At 40.0% G+C, this 27,639-nt stretch overlaps 2 protein-coding genes across 2 annotated transcripts in view; both read left to right on the forward strand.

Annotated features, from left to right (window-relative positions):
• The window catches only part of tgm2l (transglutaminase 2, like), a 12,167-nt gene extending 4,262 nt beyond the window's left edge, over positions 1-7,905 (forward strand). The window contains exons 5-15 of the mRNA XM_034085542.2: positions 174-302; positions 456-633; positions 1,235-1,376; positions 1,494-1,597; positions 1,713-1,855; positions 1,941-2,040; positions 3,820-3,956; positions 4,104-4,233; positions 4,391-4,551; positions 5,793-5,929; positions 6,381-7,905. Of these exons, the coding sequence (XP_033941433.1) occupies positions 174-302; positions 456-633; positions 1,235-1,376; positions 1,494-1,597; positions 1,713-1,855; positions 1,941-2,040; positions 3,820-3,956; positions 4,104-4,233; positions 4,391-4,551; positions 5,793-5,929; positions 6,381-6,546 (1,527 nt within the window). The 3' untranslated portion in view covers positions 6,547-7,905. The remainder of the gene's footprint in view (positions 1-173; positions 303-455; positions 634-1,234; positions 1,377-1,493; positions 1,598-1,712; positions 1,856-1,940; positions 2,041-3,819; positions 3,957-4,103; positions 4,234-4,390; positions 4,552-5,792; positions 5,930-6,380) is intronic.
• A 6,434-nt stretch (positions 7,906-14,339) lies between these two features.
• pllp (plasmolipin) lies at positions 14,340-27,639 on the forward strand. The gene is made up of 4 exons (XM_034086098.2): positions 14,340-14,821; positions 23,854-24,027; positions 25,023-25,139; positions 25,877-27,639. Exons 1-4 carry the CDS (start codon positions 14,657-14,659, stop codon positions 25,982-25,984), a joined length of 564 nt encoding a protein of 187 aa, XP_033941989.1. The 5' UTR covers positions 14,340-14,656; the 3' UTR covers positions 25,985-27,639.

Genomic DNA, 27,639 nt, shown 5'->3' on the forward strand with positions numbered 1-27,639 from the left:
AGAGAGGATGAACACAGAGAGATTATAATTAGACAGACAGGAGGTGTGTAACATATATATAATATATATAGACCAACCAATGTTTAAAAACTGGTTGAGAAGCTTCTCCTGCACAACAACACATCATTCTATCTCATGTTTTCTCTCCCTGTTTCCCTTTGAATCTCCCTCAGTTTGAGGACTATGTGATGGACATGTGTTTTGAAGTCCTTGATAAATCCAAGGATGCCCTGAAAAACTCAGAAGTGGACATTAAGCAGAGAAATGACCCTGTCTACGTCAGCAGGATGGTCACAGCAATGGTGAATATCTCTTTTACTTGCTGTTGAAAACAAAACTAACGGTTAAATAACAGTACAAGAAAAAATACATAATTTATTTGTGCAACTGATACACGTACACACTTTAGTGATCAAACCGGATGTCTCCACAACATGTTCTTTACACCTGTCCAGGTAAACTCTAACGGAGACAGGGGTGTGTTGACCGGTCGCTGGGACGAGTCGTACACTGACGGAGTCGCACCTTACAGATGGACCGGCAGTGTGCCGATCCTCCAACAGTGGAGCAATGCCGGGGCGAGGGCGGTCAAATATGGCCAGTGCTGGGTGTTTGCTGCTGTCGCCTGCACAGGTGAGGCTTCTGTAGAATTCACTATTGCATTGAATGATGCTGAAGTGTAATATTTCAGAAGATAAAGGGGGGGAAAACAACTGTTTTTGTTGAGAAAAATAAAATAATTCTGGGTTACGGGAATATGTGGATTCACTTTCTGACCGAGAGGTTGATACAGTAAGAAGACTCCATCCTGTGTACGGTGAATGCTGCTACAGCCAGCAGCCGGCTGACTTAGCTTGGCATAAGTTGTCCCCAATAACTTGTATAAATATATAAATATAAATACTTATTATCAACAGAAAAGAAAGGAAGGGAGGAATGAGGGTTGGATCTAAAGATTACTCATTCTTTTTTAATTACTGTATGTGTCATACAATTATGAAAAAGGGCCATCCAAAGTCTAAGGTAACCTCTTTAATTATTTAGTCAATCCAAAACCCAAAGCTAATCTTTTAATATGATGTGAAATAATATTTTCTGAAATGTTTGCATTAAAAAGGATTAATCATTTGTTAAAAGGGTTTTCTGATGACCAACTAATCAATAAGTGAACTTATTGTTGCAGCTGGAACAAAGGGAATTATTTTTCCCGTCTGATTTGTGGTATCTTTTTCAGTGCTGCGCTCTCTGGGAATCCCAACACGCCTCATTACCAACTTTTCTTCAGCCCATGATGTCGATGGAAACCTCTCAATAGACTTTCTGCTGAATGAAAGACTGGAGAGCTTTGATGGGAGAAACAAGAGAGACAGTAGCTGGTAGGAGCCTGCATACAAACCACACACACACAGATTATGAATACAATTGATTTTGTACAATTGATATTACATAATCTAATGTAATGAATGATCTCTTCTTATCGTTGTGATGTTAAGGAATTTCCACTGTTGGGTCGAATCCTGGATGAGGAGAGAAGATCTCCCCAAAGGAAACGATGGCTGGCAGGTTTTGGACCCCACCCCTCAAGAATTGAGTGATGGTATATTCCTAATGTTTAACTAATTACTGTTATTCAACTCTTCAACACTTTCGACACTTTTTGAATTATCAGTCTAACAATGTTGTTTGTTGTTTTTCATTGCTACACCCTTCAGGTGAATTTTGCTGTGGTCCGTGTCCGGTGACAGCCATCAAGGAGGGAAATCTCGGAGTAAAGTATGACGCTCCTTTTGTATTTGCTGAGGTGAATGCTGACATCATCTACTGGATCGTCCAGGCAGATGGCCAGCGGCAGAAGGTGATTGTCTTTCATATTTGCTCAATTCAAAATCCATTTGCAAAGAAGGATGTAAGGATAGTGACGCGTGTTAATATTGCTACAGATCAGAGTCGATCAGGCAAGTGTGGGGAGGAACATCAGCACCAAAAGTGTTTACGGCGACTACAGAGATGATGTCACTCAACAATACAAATATTCAGAAGGTAAGTTAAGAATTAGTAAACAAAGGAGTAGATTGACTTGGATCAGAACTTTTACAAATTTCAGAAATGTGTAAAGGCTATATTGATAAACCCTTATTGAGCATAATCACATTTATTTAGATCTGTATACAGCATTTTTCCAATACTTCCTAGCCTCCAACTGTTACATCTTCTGATTAAAAGACTATATTTTATGTGATTAAAAATAAATCATTCAACTGATTGAGCATGTAACTAATAATCCTTCAAAGAAACATAATGTATCGGAGTTTTGAGCCCCCACTGTTTCAGTGTGATATTTACTTGTACACATCTGTCTTAAATATCGACTTTGCTAACATGGCCAGAGATAGTGCTGCGTACCTGGACTCACATTCAGGTTCAGGTCCGGACTCAAGTCCAGAGGTTCAGGTTCAGGTCCGGACTTATAAGTCCGGACCTGAACCTGAACCTCTGGACTTGAGTCCGGCTTGTGTCAAGTGGTGTGAGTAACTAAAGTGAACTTATTGTGAGCTAATTATCAATTGAAAATTAACTCATAATCAACTCAAATTCAAACTCATCAGGTTTATTGTGCTCCCTTCCAACTTGTGTCTACATTTCTCTACAAAGTACAAATGTGCCACTTAGTCTACAAATGACTTATGACAGCAACTACAGTGAACTACTACAAAGTTCAAACATTTATTTCATTTACCAAACTAAAGTAACCAAACAGTCCCTGAGCTGACTGAGCCTAAATCCCTAAAACGTTGCTGAAAGGTAGAGTGTAGAGTAGACTATACGCATCACACTGTTACACACCTAATATACAGTATAGGCTACACTCTAGTGACTGTACAGTCAGAGTGTACTGTACTGTCTGTGCACCATGTCTTTTCTACAACTCTACAATACATACTGTTAGAAATTAAAATCAATGTTGATATGGCGTAATTTTGAATTAAAAACACTAATTTAAATCACTTTTATTCTGAAAAAACCGAAAGTTCACACTATTAACTTAAAACTTTTATTCTGAAAATTCTTCACTTCCGGTTAGCATTAGCATGTGGCGAAATTCTACGTTTTCAAACCGTAAATCGAAGGTGAAATGACATGTGATGTTGTACACTGAGCACACTGGGATTAGCACTCATTTATTGACGCTGAATAACGTTTATCAGGGAATGTTTAAATAACCACAGACACCAGAATATACGTAAGTGCTAGTTTTTTTGCGAGTCCAAGTACCGGTTCCTGACGTTCCGGTTTTAACCGGACTTGAACCGAAACTTTTTACAAGTCCAGTACCGGTTCGGCGTACCGGTACGCAGCACTAGCCAGAGATCAAACAAGTCAAACAACCCTAGAAATAGCAGCTCAAAATTGTTACTAAGTAGAGGCTGCTTAACCCTATATTCCGTTTGCAGTGTGAAAGCACGACTAACTTACCAACAGCTAACTAGCTAACAGCAGCTACTATTAGCATCATTTAGCTGGTTACATTTACTTTTGCAACAACTAAAGCTTTCTGTTTGAGGAAACTCTGTAAATCACTGAGACTCAAGGTAGGGCCGCTAGTGGACATTAAAGGGAAAGACAGAAAAAATTATCATCCATAAAATATGATCAGGGAGCAGAATGCAGCTGACAAAGACATCACTCTCTCTATTACAAGTCAATGTACAATCAAAACGATGTTGAAGTTGTTCAAAATCACTTAACTTGTTTAATATCTGCTTACAGTCATCTGACAGAATCATGGTTCATTGTTATGGACCAACCTCTTCTCCACAGGCTCCAATGAAGAGAGAGATGTGTACAAGAAGGCGGGACGCCGGGTCACCAATGAGTTCACAGAACCAGGACAACTGAAGCTGTCAATCAAGCCTTCTAGGCCTGTACTTGGGACGGACTTTGATGTGATTGTTGAGGTACAGGGTGTTCAGACTGTAGCTGAAATGATGTCATACCTCGGGGAAACGGGGCTGCCATTGTCGGAATGTATCGCATATTTTTTCTTGTAGTCTGATGGACATTTTGTAAGACAACATCCAATCATAAATCCATCATGTCCGCAGGTGAAGAATGAAGGAGCCAGAGAAGCTCATGCTCAGCTTGCCATGGTGGTCATGGCTGTAACTTACAGTTCTCTAAACCGGGGAGAGTGCAAAAGACAAACAATCAGTGTGACAGTGCCAGCTCACAAAGGTGTGTGGCTCAAATAAACCCACAAAGGTCACTGGTGAAAATATGCTGTGAAACAACAATGATGCTGTGTCGAACCAGCACGCTTTTTCCACTTCTTATGTTGGCATGTACAATCCTCCTGGCTAAAGTTATACTCTATTTGTGCATGTGTGTTCAGCCCACAAGGAAGTGCTGCGTCTGCACTATGACGACTATGTTGGGTGTGTTCGTGAGCATCATCTGATCAGGGTGAAAGCCTTGTTAGAGGCTCCAGGGGAGAACGAACCCATCATGGCCATGGCCAACATCCCGATGAGCATGCCTGAACTACTTGTACAGGTGGGTTCACTCTGAGCATGCCCAGAAGTCCTTGTTTGACCATGAAATCATTTATAAGGTTTATAATGCTAGTCTTATGTGTGGATAAATTAAAGGTAGAGAAGGACTGATTAGAATGATACTGTACTATGAGCTTTCAAATGTTTGCAGAGATTAGTTAATGATGAAATAAGATACATCAAGAGTCTAATGTTTCTTGTAAAAATCCTACACTTGGAGTATGTGAGAAAATCACAGATTCAACAGACATACAACATTTTAAAGATGTTCTTCAATGATCATGTCTGGTTGAAGTTTACTTGTGAAATGAAACCTGGATGTATTTTCATTTCATTTTTAAGTTACCTGAAAAAGATAGCTGGCTCTTGCCATAATATTTTCAGACTTTACAATGATTTGTGTCATTATATTTGACATTAGTGTATCAAACTACATATATTCTAAAATTACATTACATAACATGACATTGCATTTAGCTGACGCTTTTATCCAAAGCGACTTACAATCAGTGCGTTCAACCAAGAAGATACAAACTTGAGGAAAACATAATCATATAAGTACATCAGGTTTCATAGAGCCAAACTATTCAAGTGCTACTCAACTGGCTTTAGATAAGCCAGTCCTTTATTAGTATGTTAGTGCTTTGTTAATAGTTCTATCGCTCGAGGTGGAGTCGAAAGAGATGAGTTTTCAGTCTGCGCCGGAAGGTGTGTAAGCTATCTGCTGTCCTGATGTCAATGGGGAGCTCATTCCACCATCTTGGAGCCAGGATAGCAAACCCACGTGTTTTTGCTGATGGGGAACTTGGGTCCCCCTCGCAGCGAGGGGGCAGCGAGCCGTTTGGCTGATGCAGAGCGGAGTGCACGTGCTGGGGTGTACGGTTTAACCATGTCCTGGATGTAGGAAGGGCCAGATCCATTCGCAGCATGGTACGCAAGTACCATTGTCTTGAAGTGGATTCTAGCAGTTACCGGAAGCCAGTGGAGGGGGCGGAGGAGCGGCGTGGTGTGGGAGAATTTAGGAAGGTTGAAGACCAGACGAGCCGCTGCATTCTGAATGAGCTGCAGAGGTCGGATGGCACATGCAGGTAGACCAGCCAGGAGGGAGTTGCAGTAGTCTAGGCGTGAGCTGACGAGAGCCTGGGCCATAAAATAAATTATGTTGAATGTTTTGTATTTCCAGATTGTAATGTCCTACAGTGTAATTGCTTCCCTTAACATAGAGCTGCCACCCTTTTTCAGGTTCCTGGGAAGGCTGTTGTATGGAATCAAGTGACCGCCTTTATCTCCTTTACCAATCCTCTACCAGTTCCTCTGAAGAGTGGCGTGTTCACTGTGGAAGGAGCCGGCCTACTGTCGGCCACTGAGATCTCTGTTAAGTAAGTACTGAGTCACACCCTCTTCACTAAGGCAAATATACACATTCCTTACAACTTTTATCCTTGTGTGTGATATATGCAATTCAAGTTTCAAGGCTTTTATTGGTCATACGTACATAGCTACAGTGTAGCTAAGATGTTCATCGTCATAACTACACTGTAGCTATGTGCGTATGTCGTATGACCAATAAAAGCCTTGAACATTGAATTGTATATATCACACACTAGAATAAAAGATGGTTGTTGGCTCCAACAATGGATCCTCGACCTTCACCTACAAAATGTAACTTAAAGATACACAGACCAAACAATCGAGTCAAACAACTACTGTCTTGATTGTCATTCAAGCTCCCCTGAGAATGAGTCATTTATCATGTAGCAATAACAACAGTGTGGTTCATACCAGGACCTCAATAAAATAGAACTCAAGCATCTGTCTTTTATTTTTCAGAGGGGATATTAATCCAGGCCAGAAAGTGTCTGTCAAGCTCTTGTTCTCTCCCGTGCGGACAGGGGTCAGAAAGCTACTGGTGGACTTTGACTCAGACAGGCTGAAGGACGTGAAGGGAGTCGCCACGGTGGTTGTGTATAAAAGACACATTAGATCTTTGAATTAACCCAGCTTTTCTAACATACTGTAACTGATTTGGCAGAAACTACTTAGCAGATACTTTTGGTTTACATGGTCGGTGGGCTATTTTTGAGGCAATTTCTGCTCGTTTTTAAAACGTATAAACTGAATGAACCAATGTATTATGAGGTTAATCGACCTTTCATGGATGAAAGTGTTGTGACTCGACAGATATGTTAGGTTTAGTTATGTTTTTATTTTGAAAGTAATCTTTCCTGTCATTTCAGATCCCACAGTTCCTGCCTTTGTGTGTTTCCCGCCCGTGAGATTGCTTGGCCCTGCCCTGATTGTTTTCACCTGTGCCCATCCCCCTCACCTATATATAGCCCTGGTGTTTCTTTGTTCCTTTGTCAGTTCGTTATGTTTCATGTCGTGAGCACCCAGGCCTTTTGACTCCTGATACCTACCTTGGGATGTAGACCTTTTGTCAAGTGAGTTTTTGTGTTGCTGTACAACTTTGTTTTGGCTTTTTATCTACTTTCTATTTTTTGTGAAAGTACGATTTAGTTTGTGATTAAAGAACATTCTATTTTTGGACATCTGTCTCCGAATCCTGCTTTTGGGTCCTGCGTCCTGTATCTCGGTTCATAACAGAAAGAGGAGCAACTGCCCAGTTTAAATGTAAAAGTATGCCAAGTATTAGAACACTACAGTGTATGCCGATAAATTCAATGATGGTTGTCTCTTGAAGGACAACTATGACCTTATTCGCAAATAAATACCGGACACAGAGTTAGTTTACCTTACCTTCGAGCCACTATGTGATAGATTTAGATATTGCTGACTTTGCATTATGCCTGGCACTAGATGCCTGCATAGAAATGCACAGAAGGACAACAGGTGCACCTTTAGATGATAGACCTTCCATGTTGTTGCTTTTTGGCTATGTTCCTCCTCTGTAACATTTCTGGTATTCCTTACTCGACTACATGGCCATGTTTCTTACTGTCTTCGTTCCCTTTACCTGGTTCAAAGAGCTGTGTTTTAGACCCTGATTGTGAAATTAAAAGAAGCATTACCACCAGTGCACACATCAGAGCTGAAGGGTTAACACATTGTGCTTTGTTAGATATAGTTTTGGAAAAGGATCTGCTGTATGTTTTGTTTCTTAATTATCTTTTTTACAATGTTTCCAATCCCATTTTAGTCAAAACATAATTGGAAGAAACTATCATTTTTTTCATTGAATTAAATCCTTTATTTATGTTCTTTTTTTATATAATTCTGTGCATTCACACATGATATACAGTGTGTGCACAATATGCTTTCAATAAAGATATTTTACTTTCCTGCAATTTGAATTGACATGTTGCTAAAATGAATGTCTGAACTAGACGATGGGTTGGCTGTGTGCAAAATGTATTAAAACTACAGAGGAAATTATTTTACATAGGAGGGACTCCTATAGTAAGTTGGAATTAAAAATGGAACTGTTTAGAGACAAGGTTTCTAAAGTAAACGGGTCCTTAGTGGATATGTTTTGGTTTCCTCTGCAGAGAGTGAATGCAATGGGGAGAGAAGTTGTTAAATTGTCAGCATTGCTGTAGCACAAGTAGGAATGATCTTCACCATTATCGTGATATCTCTGCTTGATGTTTACTCCTGAGTCTTTCACGACTGGACTCCAGAGTCCAGTCCATCACATGGTCCTCAAAATTAAAGATAAAACATTAAGGAGGAAAGAAAATACATTTTGTTTTAAGATACGATTAAATAAACCTTTACTGATCCCCCTAGTGAAATGCATGTGTTCAAGCAGCAACATGGATAAGATTGAAAAACAGGAAAACCAGGTAATAGTTCAGACAAGGGTAAATAAAAAAATAATATAAAAGATCATAGGCAAATAGAATAGAATATCAACTCTATCTAACCTATGTGTGTTGTCCTCTCTTCCCTTCTCTGAGCTGTGACACATTCTGACACTTCCTGTCCAGAAGTTTCCTCGGTCCAGCAAATAGTTTTACTGATCGAGCAGAGGCCTCTGAGTCTCATCTGTCATATCGCTGTGACAATTCACACAGGTCACCTCCAGCCCTGACACACGGACCCAGAACGTGTGTGTGTGTGTGTGTGTGTGTGTGTGTGTGTGTGTGTGTGTGTGTGTGTGTGTGTGTGTGTGTGTGTGTGTGTGTGTGTGTGTGTGTGTGTGTGTGTGTGTGTGTGTGTGTGTGTGTGTGTGTGTGTGTGTGTGTGTGTGTGTGTGTGTGTGTGTGTGTGTGTGTGTGTGTGTGTGTGTGTGTGATTTCCCATCTAATTGTTCATAAATGTGGCATTCCACAACAGCCATATCAATTATATGCATGTTGTGTTACTACAATACATCTTAGAGGCCACTATTCTACATGTTACTGCACTTATATGATTGCAGGACTGTTACTTGTAATGTAGTATTTGTGTCTGGTATTAGTACTTTCACTCAGGAAGAGGATCTGAGCTCTGCTTTCAAGAGTGAATGTTAATACTATTAAATGTTGTCATCATCACCATTATTATTATTAATGTGCTATTTTACACAAACTGTCATTAAAACACTTACTTGTACATCTGCTGTACACCAATTTCTTTGTTCAGAGAAAAAATAAAGGAAATACTTTTTGAAAGATTTAATTAAAAAAACACCACAAAAGTACAATAAATAAAACACATGTAGAACATTGAGTGATGATTAGATAACTATCCCCCGAGCCTACAGGTGGAAGCTGGGGTGGTGGTGGGGCAGGCGAGCAGCAGCAACATGATACAGCAGCAGGAACATGAACATAGCAATAGCAAGTGCACACAGCAGTGCAGCAGCAGCATAGCGAGGCAGAGGCACGAAGACCTGGCAGCTTGAATAGAGCGGCATGTTTAGGAGAATGTGTTTGGATGGTTGTAAGAGGGACGAGGTGCGTCACGTGTTAATGTATGATTGGTGCTCGAGTTGACTGCCTGAAATAGCTCGTAGGCTCCGCCCCATTTCAGTCAGACAACTCACGTGTTTCTTAATATGTTTATTATAAGCAGCATATAGTTTGAGTTTGGCATCTAGGCTTGGGCCTCATCGCTCCACAGACAGGGTTCTTACACCTTTTCCAAAGTCAAATTCAAGCACTTTTCAAGCATTTTCAAGGTGCATTTTCAAGCTTTTCAAGCATCTTATAGCTGTTGTAAATTACATATTTATATACACATACTTATACTCAAATGATTATTTCCCTACCTCACATTAAATCAGATGTTCTTTATGCTATAAACAACCAAATGTGTGTTTCGTAATAGCATTCTACATGAGCATGAAAAATTAAAGAACATTTCAAAATGAGTGACCCATCTGTAAGTAGACAAGTAGATCTGTAAGGCCTCCCATATAACCTGGCTGAGCCGATATAAAACAATCAGCCACATAACTTTTCAATACATTATTGATTCCTATTTTTGAGGTACTTTTAGGTTGGCAGTAAACATAATTCAGAGGTAAATGGTGTACTTTTCCTCCACTACATGTATTAAATACCTTTAGTTACTTCACAGATGTGGATGAATGATGTGAAATCTAATCAAGTGTTGAATCAGACTTTAGTTCCACCTGGAGTGAAGTCACAAGCTACCCTGCAGTCTACAAAGTACTTCAGACTAGCTGCACCTTCACCAGCTTTGAGAACAATTTCATGATCAATCATTATAAAACATATCATATATATTATTCTGACATGGACCAATCTGCACAACGACTACTTTTACTGTCGCTACTTTAACTATATTTTGATGACAATACTTTTCTACTTTTACTTGAGGAACATTTTTGATTGAGGGACTTATTCTTGTAACAGAGTATTCCTAAACTCTGGAATTTCTACTTTTACTCAAGTACAATATCTGAGTACTTATTCCACCTCTGGTAGCGTATTAGCCTGAACTGTAGCCACAAAATCACACAGAGCTGCGTAAAAATAGAAAATGGTAACAAGTGGAAAATAATATTTACAAATGTGTACAATGATTTGTAGGTAATTTTGACTACTCAAGACCAGTGGCGTAGCCAGGAATTATTGTGTGGGTGGGCCTGGAGAAATGTAGGTGGGCCAGGGGGAGACATTAAGTGTGGGGTCTGAGCTGAAACTTCATTAATGATTTTAATGATTTTTTAATGCACCAATAGAACTTAAGCATAAATTAGCAGTGAAAACAAAAACATAGGCACGGCGGCCTCAGAATGTGTGTAAAACTGACATCCACATAGGGATGGCTATCGTTAAGGCTTTAATGGTACTACTACTTTTATCGATAGCGCTTACGCTTATGCTCCAGGTTCAGTACCAACCACATCATAAAGTACGCGGACGAAACAGCAGTGGTGGGACTCATCAGGGACAACAACAAACAGGCCTACAGGGAGGAGGTGAAACATCTGACAGACTGGTGTAACACCAACAACCTGATCCTGAATGTCGATAAAACAAAAGAGATGATTGTCGACTTCAGGAACAAAAAGCACCCACCACTCCACATCAACGGCACAGCAAGTGAAGACTACAGGCAGCACCAAGTTCCTGGGGGTGCATATCACAAGCAGTCTGACCTGGTCCACTCACACTACATCACTATTTAAGAAGGCACAGCAGCACCTACACTTCCTGCACAGCTCCCCCCTCCCATCCTCACCACGTTCTACAGAGGAACCACAGAGAGCGTGCTGACCAGCGGCATCTCCATCTGGTCGAGAGACTGCAACGCCAAAGACTGGAAGTCTCTGCAGAGAGTGGTCAGGACAGCAGAGAAGATCATCGGAGTTTCTCTCCCTCCCATCAGAGACACCGCTCAGAAACGCTGCCTAACAAAAGCCCAGAACATTTTTAAAGACCCCACTCATCCTCACCATGCTCTGTTCTCCCTGCTGCCCTCCGACAAGAGGTTCCGCAGCATTAAGAGCAGAACAGCCAGATTCTGCAATAGCTTTTTCCCCAAGCCATCAGACTGCTGAACAGCAAGCAGACCAGTAACATAAAGATTACATTGCGCTGTGTAAAGGGCACATATTTGTTATATAGTATGTCTATTTTATTTATATGTATAGTAAGTCTTTATATTTTAAACGCACACTTTATCTTTAATTTTATCAGCACCACGTCACTATTATTTATTTATATGTACAATTTTAGCAAGTTTTTATATTGTCCTGTTCCTGTAAGCCAGTACAACGAAATTTCGTTTTAATAGTACACTCTGTGTCTTGTTGAAATGACAATAAAGTATGTCTATGTCTATGTCTTATCGATCCGGTCCTTTAACATTACTTTTATCGGTTCTTTTGGAGAAAAAAAGAAGGTAACCTATCTAAACAAATTGTGAACAAAACTAACATTGCTTTTTATTTAAATTAAATACATAATATTTCACATCAAAAGAAACAACAATGTTTTAACAAATCATATTAAATAATGTGATGACAGAACTGTAAACAGAATAGCTGAAACTTTAACAAAATAAATAACTCAGTTTCCTCTAATCATTAACCCATGTTTGTATAATGTAGTTAACTCGGTGTGTCGCTGCTAGCAAACATAACACCTGACGTGGAAATGTTCCTCGTGCATGGGGCTACAGAGCTACTAGAAAGACAGTGGAACCCGGTGCATTCCTCCGTCTGGATGTGGAGCACTTTTGCTAAATGTTTAGACAAATTGCTCGTGTTACCGCCCTCACATGTTAAACTCTTATTCCACTTTTGATAACGAGTATTGTCCACATAGACACGGCTATAGTTTAACCACACCTCGGAGCGCGTTCTCTCCGCCATCTCCTCCGTGTGTGTGTGCATGTTGTAGCAGCTGGTGTGTGTAAACTGCCCCGCCCCCTCTCACACAGACGGGGGCGAGATCTCTTAAACGGAGTTGGCGACACTTAAACTGCAATGTAATGTTTGTGTAGCAATAATACATACAACATATATCGGGGGCACAGGTTGTTTATCCTTGACAGTCGCACAATGGGCACACACTGAGTGTTCTCATATTCAGCAAATGTGTACACGCTAAACTGCAGACCTCAAGATGAAATAATACTTTCATTCACTCACGGCAAAAGTTACTTTACTTACTATAAAAACTCACGGTAAAAAAATGCACTCCCTATTCCATTGTCATGAAGGTGGAATCTAACTATATCCAGAATACGTTTTATTGGATTCAGGCAAGAAAGATGTTTATTTCTGCTGTAAAGTTGGGCATTTTAACATGGGGGTCTATGGGAATTGCTCCTTTTTGCATCCATCCCCTGTCGGCCACTAGATGAACTGCAGTTTGTGGCACTTCCTTCTGGGCTTCCCGGCTCTGCGCTATGAAGCGCTGATTGGCTGTGGGTGGGCCAGACGTGCATGTGGGTGGGCCCAGGCCCACCCGGGCCCACCCACAGCTACGCCGCTGCTCAAGACACCTGACTTATACATCTTCAAAGGAAGACTGTGTTCATTCTACAATTACATGGAATTAAAGCAAAATGTAGTTTCACTTGTATAATACTGCAAGACTTTATATAAAAGCCTGTTTCTAAAAGTATTAACCATAGCGACGCGGTCAAATCCTCAGTTTATAGTTTATAACAACATACTAACAAGTTAAGGTCTAATTATGCAACCAAGTCTCACGGCATTTCGTGTTATAGTCACGAAATAAATGTAATCTATTGATTCTATTCGTGTTGAACATTGCTCAACTTTTGAAGCAAGCAACGCGAGCAAAGCGACGCGAGCAAAACGACGCGAGCAAAACGACGCGAGCAAAGCGACGCGAGCAAAGCGACGCGAGCAAAGCGACGCGAGCAAAGCGACGCGAGTGAGCAAAGCGATGCGGGCCGTAAAAAGGTCACATTTCACTTGTTTTGCATCAATCTTGATACAGGGTACTTATTATATGTTATAGTTTGGATTCCTAAAGCTTTTTGTCTACTATCCAATCATTCAAGAGTGGTTTTCACTATAAGTAATGGGTTTCTTTTGGACGGAAGCTATAATTTTAATTGTTTTACTATGTTCAATCTGAATTTACTTTAAAGTAAAAACATCTATATTGATTCTGAATCTTCTACATCCAACTCACAGGTGTATCATTGCTTCGAAAAAAAGATTATTAATGTACCCCTTTTAGAAGTGAAGATATAGTCAAAATGTCATTTTCAAGCCTGAGACCTGAAAAACAGGCTTGGGGCTTAACAGGTTAGCGAACCATCACTGAATAGTGAATATCTATCAACACATGACTGTTAGTGGTAAAAAAAAAAAAATACACGGCTCTGCTGTTTGCTTGGAGTGCACAGTCCTGTGTGTTCAAGGCAGTTCTTATGTTTGCTCCAAGATTCAGATCATATGTGATCAACTCAATGCAGCAGTATGACTGCTTTGTCTTATCTTGATACAAGTGAAGGACAAATAAGCAAAAGCAGCCATACCATTAGGGAGTCACTTCTTTCTGTTGTGTTATTTTTTATCTCCTCCCAGTATTCAAACAGGTTAATGAGTCACTCAGGTAAGGCCGCCCTTTGGTGTCATACGGGAGGTGCCAGGGGAAGATAAAGACGGTGAGAGAGGGAGACGCCACAGGACATAGAGAGAGGATGACGAAATAATGAGGGTGTGTCTGCGTGTCTCTGCGTGTCTCTGTGTGTCTGTGTGTGTGTGCGTGTGTGCGTGTGTGTGCGTGTGTGCGTGTGTGTGTGTGTGTGAGAGAGAGAGAGAGAGAGAGAGAGAGAGAGAGAGAGAGAGAGAGAGAGAGAGAGAGAGAGAGAGAGAGAGACTCACACCAGCACCATTAGACACCTGTTAGTGCAGGTGGAGGGAGTGACTGCTGGATATCTGACCCTGGATGTTTCACTGGAGGGCTTCTCTTTAACACTTCCGATAGTTTTCTCTTACCTTTTTACATATCAAGTCGTTTTAAATCTGTGTTTTTTTTGGATATAGCTAACCTTTAATCTTAAGATTTAGTCTTGCATTTTCCACCAGTGGATTTAGTCAAGGACATTTTTCATCAGAGATCTTCATTTTGAGCCTTAGTTCTTAGGGAGTTTGTTGTTGGTGTGGCTGTTTCCAAGAAGCCGATCATCTAATAAACTGCGGGATCATGGCAGACTTCCCTTCCAAAGTTACTACGGAAACCAGCTCCACCCCAACCCAGAGCTCTCAGCAGGGGGGCAACAGCCTCCGAGGGTTGACTGCCAGCGTCACCAATATCATGGACATGTCCTTTATCCGGAGCATCCCAGCAATCCTCATGATGGTGGAAATAGTATGTAACAGATACCAAGCTCTTCTGTCTTTACTCTATTCAGAAAAAAGAAAATGTTTATGTTCTATTTTGTCCAAAGTCCAGTATGTCTATACTATTCTGTTTCATCATGGCTTACCTTGACTGGTGATATTTTGTATTTTTCTGATTGTCAACATGCAATGAAAGGACCAAAGCCAACAATATGTAACCATATTATTCGGAATTCGGAATTCCTTACCCAGATTATGGAAGTCATTTATATATACATACATGTGTTTGTGATTATCTACATCTGCGGATTAACATTTGCTGTAGGGAGAATTTACACCAGCATGATGGTTGTCATCTTAACATAAACCACATTACAAATGTTCATCATAATGTGTAAACATTACAACTACAGTGTTTTTAATAGTTTTAAGATATATTTGAGGCTACAAGAAGATATATCAGACTCTGGGTATATAGACAATAGTTTATGGCATCAACTCATTGTTGGTTTTGGTCTTTTTGTGGTCTTTGTTGACAATAAAAGGAAGATATCAAAATCCCCAGACTTCAACATCTTTAACTGGTCTAGTATTGTGATCACATGAAGCTAGTTGGAAGTATCAGTGATGTATTTGCACTAAACTGTGTCCACACAGAGGACATGTGACTGGCTGTGAGATCTGTGTCCCCTCCTGTCCCACCCCTCTGACCATCCCCTATTACATTGAACCTATAGCTTCAGCGGTACAATGTCCACATTGTATATAATGTGGCTGTTAAACATCGGTCACTTCTCCATGCTTTATGAGGAGCAAGCTTTATTGGCTTTTGATGGTTTTGTAGCAAGGCTAGTTAGCTAGTAGTCAGAAGTCATGTGCACAGTGTATTCAAAAGACTCTCTGGTAACGTTTATGAGGTGTGTCAGCTAGGAGTTTCTGCATTCCATGTGCCAAAAAACTAGTACAGGTGACATCTTAACAGACCAACAACAACCTTGGTCTTTATATGTTTCTGGTAGTGTGAAAGTTTAAAGAGGATTTCCAAGCACATTGTTACAATATCAATCTTAAAGCAATTTGACAGCAAATGTCTAAATGACAGGATCATTGTGTAAATTATACAGCTTCAATAAAGGTATAGACTAAAGTTCATATAGTACTCGTGAATGTAGTATCTCATTTGTAAGAGTGCAACTTTCTTTCTAGTTTAAGTCTTAGTTTTTGTCTAAGTGACTGACAGTCAATAAGGAATCTTACATTCTCCATCATATCCAGCAGGGGTGACTCTTCTGTGGGGGAAATTAATTTATGAAAGTCTATGAGAGAATGAGCCATAAGTTTCAATTGATGTATTACCACCTTGAATTGCCTGGTGCTGAAAGGTGCCATATAAATAAACTTGCCTTGCCTTACCATAGTAAATAATTTTCCTAAGCCGTTTATGACCTAAAATGCTAGTTTTAAGGCTACGTAAGTTCACCATGATGTTCATTTTGTAAATTGTGATCACATATAGACACATATAGATGATAAAGCTTGATATGCTTTCGGTGGAAGTCCTTTTTCTAGGACTTATGTGTTCAGTTCATGAAAGTTAATGTAACACTTTGGTGGCATAAAAATTGCTTGTACAGCATTAATTATAGGTTACTTATGTCATTTACGGTTTCTTATAGATCTTATTATTTTACAAATCACAAGAGTGTTCCCATTTTCTGCCGGCTGGTAACATCAAAACCAGTCATTAACTCCATGTTATTTCAGAGATTTGCATCAGTAATCTCTGGATTTTAAGTAACCTGTGTGTTTGTGTGTTTTGTGTGCATGTCTTTTCCTTTGCCTTTGTTTAGTACACAGGTAAAATATTGATATGGAAAACTGTTGATATAATCGCTAAATGCCACCTTACTAAATGCCATCTTATCAAGTTTAACTGAGCCCCTTTTTTGGTAGTGTGACTGTGTGTGTGTGTGTGTGTGTGTGTGTGTGTGTGTGTGTGTGTGTGTGTGTGTGTGTGTGTGTGTGTGTGTGTGTGTGTGTGTGTGTGTGTGTGTGTGTGTGTGTGTGTGTGTGTGTGTGTGTGTGTGTGTGTGTGTGTGTGTGTGTGTGTGTGTGTGTGTGTGTGTGTGTGTGTGTGTGTGTGTGTGTGTGTGTGTGTGTGTGTGTGTGTGTGTGTGTGTGTGTGTGTGTGTGTGTGTGTGTGTGACACAGGAGCAAAAATGGGAAATGGCCTACCAGAACAGTTATTCGAAAGGGTTTGGAAACCAAAATGATTCGGCCTACATCCCTCTTGTAAAAATGTATTGGCCCAATTTTAAATTACGTCAACATAACAACGATAATAATTTAACAGTGGAGCAAGAGGCCAGATATTACGCTAATGTACATTCTTCATTCATGCATATGCACTAAGGGTTATATTTATACTACAGCTGGTTTCCTGTTTCAAACTCCCAGCTCCTTATGCAATATTAATAAATAATATTAATAATAAAACACATCTGCATAATTGAACCTGTAGAGCTTATGTTTATAGATGACATGAAGAGTAATAATATATAGTTCTTATAGTGTGTGTGTGTGTGTGTGTGTGTGTGTGTGTGTGTGTGTGTGTGTGTGTGTGTGTGTGTGTGTGTGTGTGTGTGTGTGTGTGTGTGTGTGTGCATGCGTGCGTGCGTGCGTGCGTGTGTGTGTGCGTGCGTGTGTGTGTGTGTGTGTGTGTGTGTGTGTGTGTGTGTGTGTGTGTGTGTGTGTGTGTGTGTGTGTGTGTGTGTGTGTGAGAGGAGCTTCACGGATTGGTCCATCCATTTGGACCAATGGGTCCATTTGGGTATGGTCACATCACTGTACCCAGGAAGAAAAGAGAAATCTCCAACGAGGCGTTTTGGGGCAGCATAGACAGCTTTTCTGTGTTAGAGTTTTACTCGCTACAGGGTGTACTTTGAGGGTTTGTGACTTTGCAGACCGTTTACATGCATAAAAACCTTCATAACACACAAGGGGACGGGTAATAACCGGAAAAGCATGACATGGGACCTTTAACTATATGATAATGCTGATTTTTCAACATGTATGTCAGTTATTAGTGTGAATGCTGTGCCACAGCATTCCATTATAGTTCTTCGATTCTTTAATCATCTTCTTATTTCACCAAATAGTTTGGCTCTCAATAACTTACTTTCAGCTACAGAAACCATTCAAATATCAAACTATTCAGCCTTTTCAGCACATGATGGAAAACTTTCAATTTTTCCAAAATATGTTATACTTTTTGAAATATTCAGCTTTTTAAACCGCAGAATCATCCATGACTCCGGATCCCAGCGTATATAGACACCAAAAAGAAAGACATTTGGGGAAGCTGGGTTAATCGGAACATGAGAGTACACAGGTATAGACAGAGAGAAGGAAGAAGTAAGATGTCCCCCCACAAACTAAGCCTATATCAGCAAAACTAGGGGCTGAATCTAATCAGCCCTAACTATAAGCTTTATCAAAAAGGAAGGTCTTAAGCGCACTCTTAAAAATGGATAGGGTGTCTGCCGCCCGAACACAAACTGGAAGCTGATTCCACAAATGTGGAGCTTGATAAGAAAAGGCTCTGGCTCCCATTGTACTTTTAGAGATTCTAGGAACAACCAACAACCCTGCATTCTTGGAACGCAATGCCCTAGTAGGACAGTAGGGTATAATGAGTTCTTTAAGGTAAGATGGCGCCTGCTCATTAAGGGCTTTGTAGGCGATTCTATCCTGTGTTCTATAGGGAGCCAGTGTAAGGCAGCCAGAACAGGAGTAATGTGGTCCCTTTTCCTAACTCTGGTTAGTACACGAGCCGCAGCATTTTGAATCAGCTGAAGCGACTTGACTGACTTCTTGGTACTCCCTGATAATAAAGAGTTACAATAATCCAGCCTAGAAGTAACAAATTCATGGACTAGTTTCTCTGCATCGTTTTGAGGCAAGATATGCCTGATTTTTGCAATGTTACGTAGATGGAAGTAGGCGGTCCTTGAAATTGATTTTATGTGGGCGTTAAAGGATAAATCCTGATCAAATATAACACCAAGATTCCTTATAGTCTCACTGGAGGCCAAATTAATGCCATCCATAGTTAGTATATCTTTAGATAATTTGTTTCGTAGATTCTTCGGGCCAAGTACAATAACTTCAGTTTTGGTCGTGTTTAACATCAAAAAGTTTAAGGTCATCCACGTTTTTAAGTCCTTAAGGCAGTCTTGAATTTTATTTAGATGATTAATTTCATCAGGCTTGATTGATAAATATTGTTGAGTATCATCCGCATAACAATGAAAGTTTACAGAATGATTCCTTATAATATTGCCTAACGGAAGCATATATAATGTGAACAAAATAGGTCCGAGCACTGAGCCCTGTGGCACTCCATGGCTAACTTTGGTTTGCGTGGAAGATTCATCGTTAACACGTACCAACTGAGAGCGTTCAGACTGCTCCCATCTCCACATTTTACACACAAAACCCAAAATAAAAACATATAACAGTTCATTGGGGTTCCCTGATGCTCACGGTCTGTACATTTGTTGATAGGAGCCATAGTTTTTGAACAGGTGGCACAATTGTCAGATATAATCCTCAATGCTCTTAATGGGACACAGTTCTGCAGTTGGTTACCATGGTGTTGCTGGGCAGATTGGGGCCACACACCTGAGTGACATCATCTAATCAGAGCAGACACGCCCACAGACAGACTGGTACACACCAGGGCTGCCATGCACTAGGGATGTTAAGATTCACTGATTCGCATCGGTGCATTGGCATAAACGTTCAAGATGCGAGTGCACCGGTTGAAAGAGTGCACATCGGCTACAGTTTGGGTTGAACTCGCGATGCATCGATAGAGAGGTGAAGTCCCTCCCCTTCCAGTGGACCTCCATGGGACCTTATTTCGGAAAAATGATGTATTGAAGTCAATGGCGAGAGAAAGATTATCTTTCGATCCCGTTTGAATCGTGCCACGAATTACACATATGATGTTTGTCAATTTAAAAGATACTTTTGCATGTCAAAAAAATAAAATGTGTCGTAAAACTGGGAAGTAACACATTTTGTTGTGTGAAACGCTCAATGAACTACAACTCTGGTCTCGCAGAACAACACACGTGACCAAGATGGCCGTCACTACTGTCTTGCCAAAAAAGGGAATGACTACCCTCACTATCACCACAATGAAACACGTCCAGAAGAATGTCATGCAAAGCTGCCTGTCTGCCTTCCTTTGATTCTCTCTGAACTGCCTGGTCTTTTTAATGTTTAATGTCAACCATTTGTGCAGATAGCATGAAGTAGAACAGATCGGCGATGCTAATGTAGCGTTAGCGTTAGCATTTCTCCACCGGGGGCATCCGGGCTTAAACGGTGTATTATAGAATGATCACACCGGTGTGACAGTACTCTTCAAAGGGTTCACAAAATATGACTACTACTCTAGGGTGACCAGACGTCCCCGTTTTCTGGGGACAGTCCCCGTTTGTATTGGCCTGTCCCCGGTTGAAACTGTCCCCGGAAATGTCCCCGTTTTTTAATATACGTTAAAAACACATAGGAAGGTGAAATAAAACGTTTCATGTCAGGAAACACTGGGTAAACAGACTGCGGTCAAGCCAGCCCCCACTTCGGAAAACACAGTCAAGCCAGCCCGCACGTTGTATTGCGGTGCACGAATATCCTATGCATTTACGGTAGAGGCCTGTAAAAACTGCCTTCAAAATAAAAGCGTTTACTCGGTCAGTAACAAATATACCTAAAAAACAAACCAAACATATTCATGTTGGAGCTTAAATTAAGAAATATGTACTATAAAATGTGATTAATAATAATTTAAAACAAACTACGTATAACTACCACATTATAACTGAGTGAATGTAAAATGTAAGGATACAGTTATGAAGACATATCAGACATTTCCACTGGGTGACTAATTTCAATTGATGTTGACACCATCTCACAACACTCCTAAAATAACATTACTTTCTGAAGCACAATTTAAAATGTATGCTGTTTTGTTAAAATCTCAAATTAGATCTATTGTCCATCTATATATTGATTATTATTTAATGGAACTGTCCATAATCAAAGAGTCATTCGAAGTCAATAAAATACTTATTTCACTTCAGGGTGATAGCAGGAGACCCCATCTAGTCAATCAGAGAAAATCAGGAAAATCTGTTTCAAAATAAAATACTTTTGAAATCTCATATATGGGCTATCGTCCTTCTGTTTTTATACAAGAATAAATAAAAAACTGTCAAATTATCAAAGACTTATTTCATTCCAGGGTGATAGGACACCCCATCTAATCACTCCGAGAGAATCTGGACAATCTGATGTACAGTTTCAAAATAAAAGACCTTGGAAGTCTCATATGAGCTATCGTCCTTCTGTTTGTATCCAACAGTTAAAATGTTCAAATTAAATTGAACCAGAATTGTCCCCCTTTTTTCTTTAATCGTGAAGAAAATTGGATATGTTAATGATATTTTGACTGCAAAATTCAAAATGTCCCCGGTTTTCATTTTGAAAATCTGGTCACCTTATACTACTCTTACTGTTTAACATTTTGGGTTACTTAATGTTACTTCATGTTAAGGCTAATACAAATTACAAGGCTAAGGCTGTAATGCTAACTAACGTGCTAGCTACTAGCTAGGTAGCTAACTTGATCCAGCCACTCCTGGTCCTTTCATCAGACGGAAAGCGAAAGAACGAGCAAGACCGATTGCTGGTATGATAACAATCTGGTACTAAGCATACAGGCATCTTGTTAAAGTTATCTTAGCTATCTCTTATTTAGTGGAGGAAAACAATTGTGACATCAGTTATGACATCACTTACACTGGGATTTGTAGTCTTTCTAGTTGCGTATTTTCCATAGTCTTATATTTCAAAAGTTTTACGACAAACTGTGACTTTTTTGACATGGAAATTATTTTTTAAGATTGACAAACATAATTTGTGTAATTCATGGCACAATTCAAACGGGATCGAAAGATACGTTTTCTCTCCCCATTGACTTCAATACATAATTTTTCAGAAATAAGGTCCCATGGGTCGGAAGTAGATGGGCGGGACTTCGCCTCTCTATTGTAGCGTCTTTGCATCGGTAAAAAAACGATTCATTCATATAATATCCCCTCATCCTGTCAGCACTCATCAGAGAAGATCTTTGATCTTTGCTTCGCACTATGGAGGCCGAGAGTCTCAGTTATCAACACACATGGAGGTCGAGGAGTAAGAGAAACACAGGGCACCAAAAAATACCTACAAATCAAACGTTTGGCAACACACAAGGAAAGACGGTCAACTTGAAAAATCGCTCACAAATGATAAACGATACCGTGCCGCTTTAAAGTACACAAGTAGTACGAGGAACTTAGCGACGCACATAAAGAGGGGACATGGGGTCTGCGGCTGAAAAGAGAAACCTGAAAGTTAGACATGTGAGTTAAGTCACTCAGTGAGGTGTTCTGTCAGAGAGAGTGGTGTTTAGTTTACAGCAGACTGTGACTGCCAATAATAGTTTAAATGTCTTCCTTACTGTAAGCAGTTATGAAATACCTGTTTGTGAAAGGTTATTTTCTTTATTGATCATATAGAACCCACTGCTTTCTGCTCACTGGTGAGTCAGCCTATGAATGAGTGTTAAGCACATCAGTCAGCAGCTGTATGGGCATTGCACTTTGGTAGTTGTTATTTGCACATTGTTAATCATGGGCAATGCATCCTTAAATTGTTTAACTGTGAGGTGTTATACAATTGTACTGTAGCCTACTCTGCAGAGTTTTTTAAGACAAAAAGGGTAAAAAATAAACAGCATGATGGGATGTGTAGTACTAGTAGAGAGAACCAAATATGTAAAGCACATTTTTGTTAATTTATGTTTTGCTGCATATAAATAAAACTAAAATCCTCTGTCGTACCATATTCAAGTATCATTATTTTGCATCGTGTTGAATCGTATCGCCCCGAATCGCATAATGTTGAATCAAATCGTATCGAACTGTATCGCAACAGGGGTGAATCGTATCGTATCGCATCGCATCGCATCGCCTGGTGTTTCAAATGTATCGTACGTTGGCAACGTATTGAGATGCGCATCGCATCGGCCTCAGTGATGGAGATGCACATCCCTACCATGCACGCATTGAGCGTGAGAGTCACGCAATTAACCCATATATCACGCACTCACGCCACACTCTCCTGTCAGACTGAGAGAGATAACTACAGCTCAGGGAGGTAAGGGACTCTGAGTGTTTAGATAGTTAACTTTAGTCTAGTTGTCTCAGTGGGTCTCAAACGGTTTGGTCACCATTTATGAGAATAAATGAAAAACAGTTATGAAATACTATATGACAGTAAAACAAGAATACAGTTTAAAAGGTGAGTGATTTGTAAAATATCCATAAAGAAAAAGAAAATGTGTTTACAGTTCTGTTTCATATGGGTGTTGAGAGCAGTATCCATAAATTCAAGTGCACCAGGTTGATGCATTTAACTTCAATATTTTTTTTTAAATCTTCCCGGGGGAGCATGCCCCCGGACCCCCTTGAGGAGGTGAGGAACTGGCTGTTCACCACACAACTAAGAATACCCAGGTAGTGTTATTTATTAATCTAGATTGTTTGGGCCAGAGTTACAGAGTGTTATCTTAAATATAATGGAACTAGATGGCTACTATACTACATTTGAACTCAACAGCACTGTCTCTTTCCAGGACTCATGACCCAGTCACTAAAGATAATAAATAGCTGGTTTTGAGCAGTTTCATCTAGGAACTATATTATTTTTACCAAATAACACCCTCTTACAAAATGAGTAATATACAGTAAGGTATTCATTTCTGAATTTGGGCTGAACTGTCCCTTTAAGAGTGTTTTTTGCACCAAACAAGGACTCAATAATTCCCTGAATGAACTCACAAACAATTTAATTTCATTGAAAGAATGCAAAGATATGGTACATCACTAAGCATAGTTGTATGTTGTTAGTATACACAGTATATTAACCTCTCTCTCACCTCTCTAGTGTCTGGGCCTTATCCATTGGGCGTTGATAGCCAGCACCCCCTACACAACGATTCCAGCGTATGGCTGGGTGATGTTTGTGGCAGTCACTCTGTGGATCCTCACCACCATCCTCTTCCTCATGATCCTGTTCAGCGCCCAGCAAAAAATCACCTTTATCCCTTGGCCCCTGACGGTAGGAAGGAAGGGACTATGGGAGGGGAGGAGGCCAGGAGGAATATAAAGAAACGTTTTTCAGACTTGTTTTGCTTGCTTTCAAAACATTTAACATAATGGATAAATAATCATTTAAGTTTGGCTAAAAGACGTTCTTGGTTATTATTGGTGAGGAGTTTAGTGTAAAGAAATTCCATCCACTTCAACAGCAAGAAGAGCATAGACAGAAATCTGTCATGTGAACAACTAACACAGTCTCCCTGTGCGATATTAGTTGGGTTGGGGGATTTAGTCATTAAATGTATTAAAGGAACCCTATTATGCTCATTTTCAGGTTATGTAATTGTTTTTTTTGCCTCTACTGTCACATGTCCCCATGCATTAATGTTCAAAAAGCTCTTTATTTTTCTCATACTGCCTGTGCTGCAGCACCACTTTTCACCCTCTGTCTGAAACCAAAGCCCAGTCTGCTGTGATTGGTTAGCAGGCATGCTCTGTTATGATTGGTCAATGCTAAGTGATGTCCCGCCCCTTAGTCTATCACGTGCAATGCGTTGGAGGGTTAGCCAATAGAAGTGTGAGTGTAATGCAGTGATGTCACTCTGTTACGGAAGTATACAAAGGACTACAATCAATGCATTTCAGGTAGAGGGGGAGTGTGAGAGAAACTCCCTCTGGAGGTATGGGATTTTAGCCTTTGCAGACCATTTACATGCACAGAAACCTATATAACACACTACAGGAAAGGGAAAACAGAATAGCATAATTGTGACCCTTTAATCAATTCTTCATAAACAACAAAAAGTCAGCATAATTTAGATTGAAGTGTCACTGTGAAGGATCATTTGAGGTTTAGTCAAATTAAGATTTGACTAAAAAAGTCAATGAAGGATGGAGGAAGAGGCAAGATTTGGAACAACTCAAAAGAAAAAGACAACAAAGAGGGGACAAAGGGGGAAACAATGAAAGAAGCTCTGAGAGAAATGTGGCTAATTGTTCTCCTTTGTGTGCTAGGTGATGGTGTATAACGCTGCAGCCACGGTCCTCTATCTGACGGCCTTCTTGACCAACGCCTCAACTGTGTATCCCTACCTATACTTTAATTTCGACGGACATTTGGGAGCTGCTGCTGTAAGATGCCTGACACCACTGTCACTCACTTAAATATAAAGGCATGCATTAATATGCAAGAATCACTATGACATCACCCTCTGATAATGTGTCTGTAAAGGCAAATATTTTGGATAAAAAATCCAGGAGTCTTGTATTCAGTTAGTCATACAACATTGGAATGTTGTCCCTCCCTGTTAGCATTTGTTCTTATTAGGCTGTGGCAACCCGAAGCTCAAGATATGACAGAGGCAGAAAGAGAAGGGTGACACGGATCACATGTCTGGAAACATGTCATGTGATATGTGTTTTAAAGAGCAGTTACCTTTGTACCCCAGCTGTCACTTGCTCCTCCCCTCTGCTGAGTTATTGTTCAATCATTTAAAAAAAAAGGTGGATGTAAGTCAACAGATGGAATGTGTGTGTTTGTGAGATTTAAAAAATGTCACAGTAAAGATCACCAGTGTCAGAAACAGGGCCTTTTTATTGTCTGTTATTGGCTAAAGTCCGTGCTGGTTTACAGCTACAGTAGCATTACCAGATATGATTTCACACACACACTCTCCACTCTGGCCCCTTTGCTATCGCAGACTCCTTGCAATATAAGGCCTCTGAAGCACAGGAGAAAATATACATAAGCATGTATTATGCATAGTGGCAAATCCGGACATGGTTAATAGATTAACCGTTGATCTGCTTCCTGAAGTTGTTAAAGAAGTTTAATTGTGTCTCTTTTCCCCTATTACCTCTCTGTTCAGTTCTTCGGTGCCGTAGTGACTGTGGCGTATGGAGCCAGTGCTTTCTTCTCCTATTTGGACTGGAAGGGAGATGGAGGAAATGCTGCAACCAACACAGTGCCGACCTAAGACTGAAACCTGTTGAACTGGTCGGGACACAGACCCCTTGTGAACTCTTTAAGAAACTGTAGTTAGCTATACGGATGATCTACTGCTGAGTATAACTGCTGACTCCTGACGTTTCAATAACCTGAGTATTAATAATAGGATGAAACCTAATTCAGACTGAAGATATCGTCAGGTATTTTACTTTTCAGTCCAACTTAATAGCGTCTAACCTTCAAATTGTGAAAAAATGTTTTGGCAGCAATGGATTATCCATCTGAACTGCACTGTATCAATACAACACAATCTTTAGTTCGAGGTGATCTGATAAATTGCACTGAGGTCTGAATAGGCGTCCATGAAATAATATATTCAATAATAGTATTGTAAACAAATAAATATGATAGTGGTTCAAATGTAGGTTATACAATGGTGTGATGGCAAAATGTATTTTTTATTTAAATGCCTGCTTACCAAGAGATTGATATACCCTTCTTAGGTCTGTATTTGAAGCTATGTTGAATACACAAATAAAGCAACCGCTTAGCTTAGCATAAAGAATGCAAGGGGGAAAGCTAGCCTAGCTCTGTTCCAAGGTAACAAAATACACTCACAGTAAAGCTCATTTTGTTATCTTTGAAAATAGCTAGGCTATCTTTTTGCCCATGTGTAGCCTTTATGCTAAGCTATTTGGCTGCATACCTTATCTTCACACATAGCCTACATTGAGTGTAGCATCAACCTTCTCATTTAACTTTCGGCAAGAAAACATATAGGCCTATTTTTTCCAAAATGGCAAACTATCTATATATTTAAAGTAAGGTTACCCAACCATGGAAGAATCCATTTAGAACTTCAGGGCTAGTGCAGTTATTGTTCATGATTTAAAAGTCAAACTTGGCCACTAGATAATAAAATGGCATTGGTAATGAATGGTGTTAACGGCTCTAACGGTGTGTCCTTGGTTATTAATGAATTAATCCATGTTCCTGTGGCTATAAGAGGACTATAGTTCACAATAACACACCGCTTACATTAGCACTGGGCAGCCTGACTCAACTTTGATTTGAAACATTTCTGTAGTGTGTAGCCTAGGACTGTCATCTATCAAGAAGAACTATGACGACACATTGAGATTGTTTGTTTAGCATTACCTGTTTACAGAGCACGTTTGTCGAGTAGGTCCATGTTGGAACATGCTTGACGCTTGCGTTTGCTTTCTGTGATGATCATATAAGAAATTATCTAAAATACCAAGTTATAGCAGTGCAGAAGGCCGTTTAGAGAGTACGTAAAGTCGTGCAGAAATCCAATTCGATGTTCTAAACAGGAAATCCAGACTCATTCATAAATTCTCCATGGACCTAGCCAAAGCACTGAAACACGGAAAGTGAGTCTTTCAAGAATGTATGTTATAAAGATGCATGGTTTCTGCGGGACATTAAGACCCTTTAATGATTCAGATATTGTTCTTCTAAGTACTCAGAGCTGTGGAAAAAAAGTGTGTAACATTTTTTTCTTTGATTTATATGAGACAGGGCTAAACTCCTGCTGTATGTGCCTTTATAAAATACGTTGTGTCATTTTGTACCAAGAATTACAATACTAGTAAAAACCATATGGTGAGTGCTGGGGCTCAAGCATGCACTTGATCAAATAAAAAAACACATGAAATTCAA

The sequence above is a fragment of the Pseudochaenichthys georgianus genome, chromosome 6 (assembly GCF_902827115.2).
Source record: "Pseudochaenichthys georgianus chromosome 6, fPseGeo1.2, whole genome shotgun sequence".
NCBI classification, from domain to species: Eukaryota; Metazoa; Chordata; class Actinopteri; order Perciformes; family Channichthyidae; genus Pseudochaenichthys; species Pseudochaenichthys georgianus.

Coding starts and splice junctions, on each gene's coding strand:
- pllp (XM_034086098.2), top strand. CDS start 14,657: ATGGCAGACTTCCCTTCCAAAGTTACTACGGAAACCAGCTCCACCCCA. Junction 14,822..23,853: donor TCCTCATGATGGTGGAAATA/GTATGTAACAGA, acceptor TCACCTCTCTAG/TGTCTGGGCCTTATCCATTG. Junction 25,140..25,876: donor GACATTTGGGAGCTGCTGCT/GTAAGATGCCTG, acceptor CTCTCTGTTCAG/TTCTTCGGTGCCGTAGTGAC.